The 1,468-nt window shown below is 50.5% G+C and overlaps 1 protein-coding gene across 1 annotated transcript in view; it reads left to right on the forward strand.

The window, feature by feature from the left end:
• Positions 1 to 1,142, forward strand: part of LOC103733643 (ribonuclease 7-like) — a 4,094-nt gene extending 2,952 nt beyond the window's left edge. The window contains 3 exon segments of the mRNA XM_029563298.1: positions 688 to 976; positions 978 to 1,033; positions 1,036 to 1,142. Of these exon segments, the coding sequence (XP_029419158.1) occupies positions 688 to 976; positions 978 to 1,033; positions 1,036 to 1,142 (452 nt within the window).
• The last annotated feature ends 326 nt before the right edge of the window (positions 1,143 to 1,468 follow it).

Raw genomic sequence — 1,468 nt, forward strand, 5'->3', positions numbered from 1 at the left:
GAGGAGACAGCAAACAGCGAAAGATAATGGGGACAGGGACAGAGTGGTGGATAAGAGTACCAGGTCAAGGGAATGAACCACAGGTTAAAGGGATAGTGTCACAGTAGGGATGGGCACAGGGGAGAGGAGAGATGAGACAGGGTGGCCGAAGAATGAGACTGTCAGGTAAAGGGGTTGGTGATGAGCTAGAACAAGGTGTAGGAAAGCAATTTCTTTTCTATTTTATGTGTGTGACTGTATCGCCTATTTATGTATGTATGTATGTATGTGCACCCATGTGCGCAATGCCCACATAAGTCAGAAGAGGGCGTTGGATCCCCAGGAACTGGACTTACAGCTGGTTGTTAGCTGCCATGTGGGTGCTGGGAACAGAACCCATACCTCTAGAAGAGCAGTCAGTGCTCTTGACTGCAGAGTCATTTCTCCAGCCCCAGAAAGCAGTTTTGTAACCCAACACCTCTGCTCCCTGTCCCCAGCAGCACCAGCCTCCATCCTGACTGCACTCTGAGAGAGATGGCACCAGGCAGAGTAAGATTCTGCCTCCTGTACCAGACATGGTTGCACAAGCCTTTAATCCCAGTGCTTGGGAGTCAGAGGCTGGTGGATCTCTGTGAGTTCAAGGCCAGCCTGGTCTACATTGTGAGGTCCAGGCCAGCCAGGGCTCCAGGAAGACCCTGTCTCAAAAAGACCAAAAAGAAAAATTTTGTCTCCTGCTCCAACTCTTGCTCCAAGAGCTGTGGGTGGCTGAGGTCAGCACCAAGCCTAGCCACACGACCTCCTCTCAGTGGTTTAAAAGTCAGCATGTACAGCCCAACCCCCAAGCATGCAACTCAGTCATGGGCCACATCAACAAGTACACCAAAACCTGTGAAAACCGCAACACCTTCCTGCACGCGTCCTTCTCCAGTGTGGCCTCCACCTGCCGGACTCTGGCCCTAGCCTGCAAGAATGGCCGGAAGAACTGGCACCAAAGTCAAAAGTGTGTCCCTGACCACGTGTGAACTCACCTCCAGGAAGATCCCGAACTGCAGATACACAGGAAGCATCAGAGTGCATTTTACATAGTAGCCTGTGACCCTCCTCAGGAAGAGAACTCTGGAACATTCCAGCTGGTTCCTGTGCACTTGGACCAAGTACCTTAGGTTTCCAGACTTCCAGACTCTTCGGCTGAGTCCTAATCACCTGTCCAGGCCTCTGCTATGAGCCTTCTTTTCCCCTGTCTCTTGGGTCTTTCCTGCATCAGGCTCTTCAGAGAGGATGAGGGAGCTGACAGTTGTGTAGGCCAAGCTCCAAGGAGTGAGCCCTTCATATTTTTGTTCATGTGCTCCTAGAAACTTATCCCCGAGAAAGGGGATGAGCAAGCTCAAGAGGCTGGGCTTGCCGGTTTAGGCCTTAAACATCTCTCCCTTCCCTGTCTCTTTATTTTGTTTCTTTTTTTTATTACTTTTATTTTATGTGATGAGTGTAT

Source organism: Nannospalax galili, unplaced genomic scaffold (genome assembly GCF_000622305.1).
Source record: "Nannospalax galili isolate Female #2095 unplaced genomic scaffold, S.galili_v1.0 scaffold2256, whole genome shotgun sequence".
Taxonomy (NCBI): Eukaryota; Metazoa; Chordata; class Mammalia; order Rodentia; family Spalacidae; genus Nannospalax; species Nannospalax galili.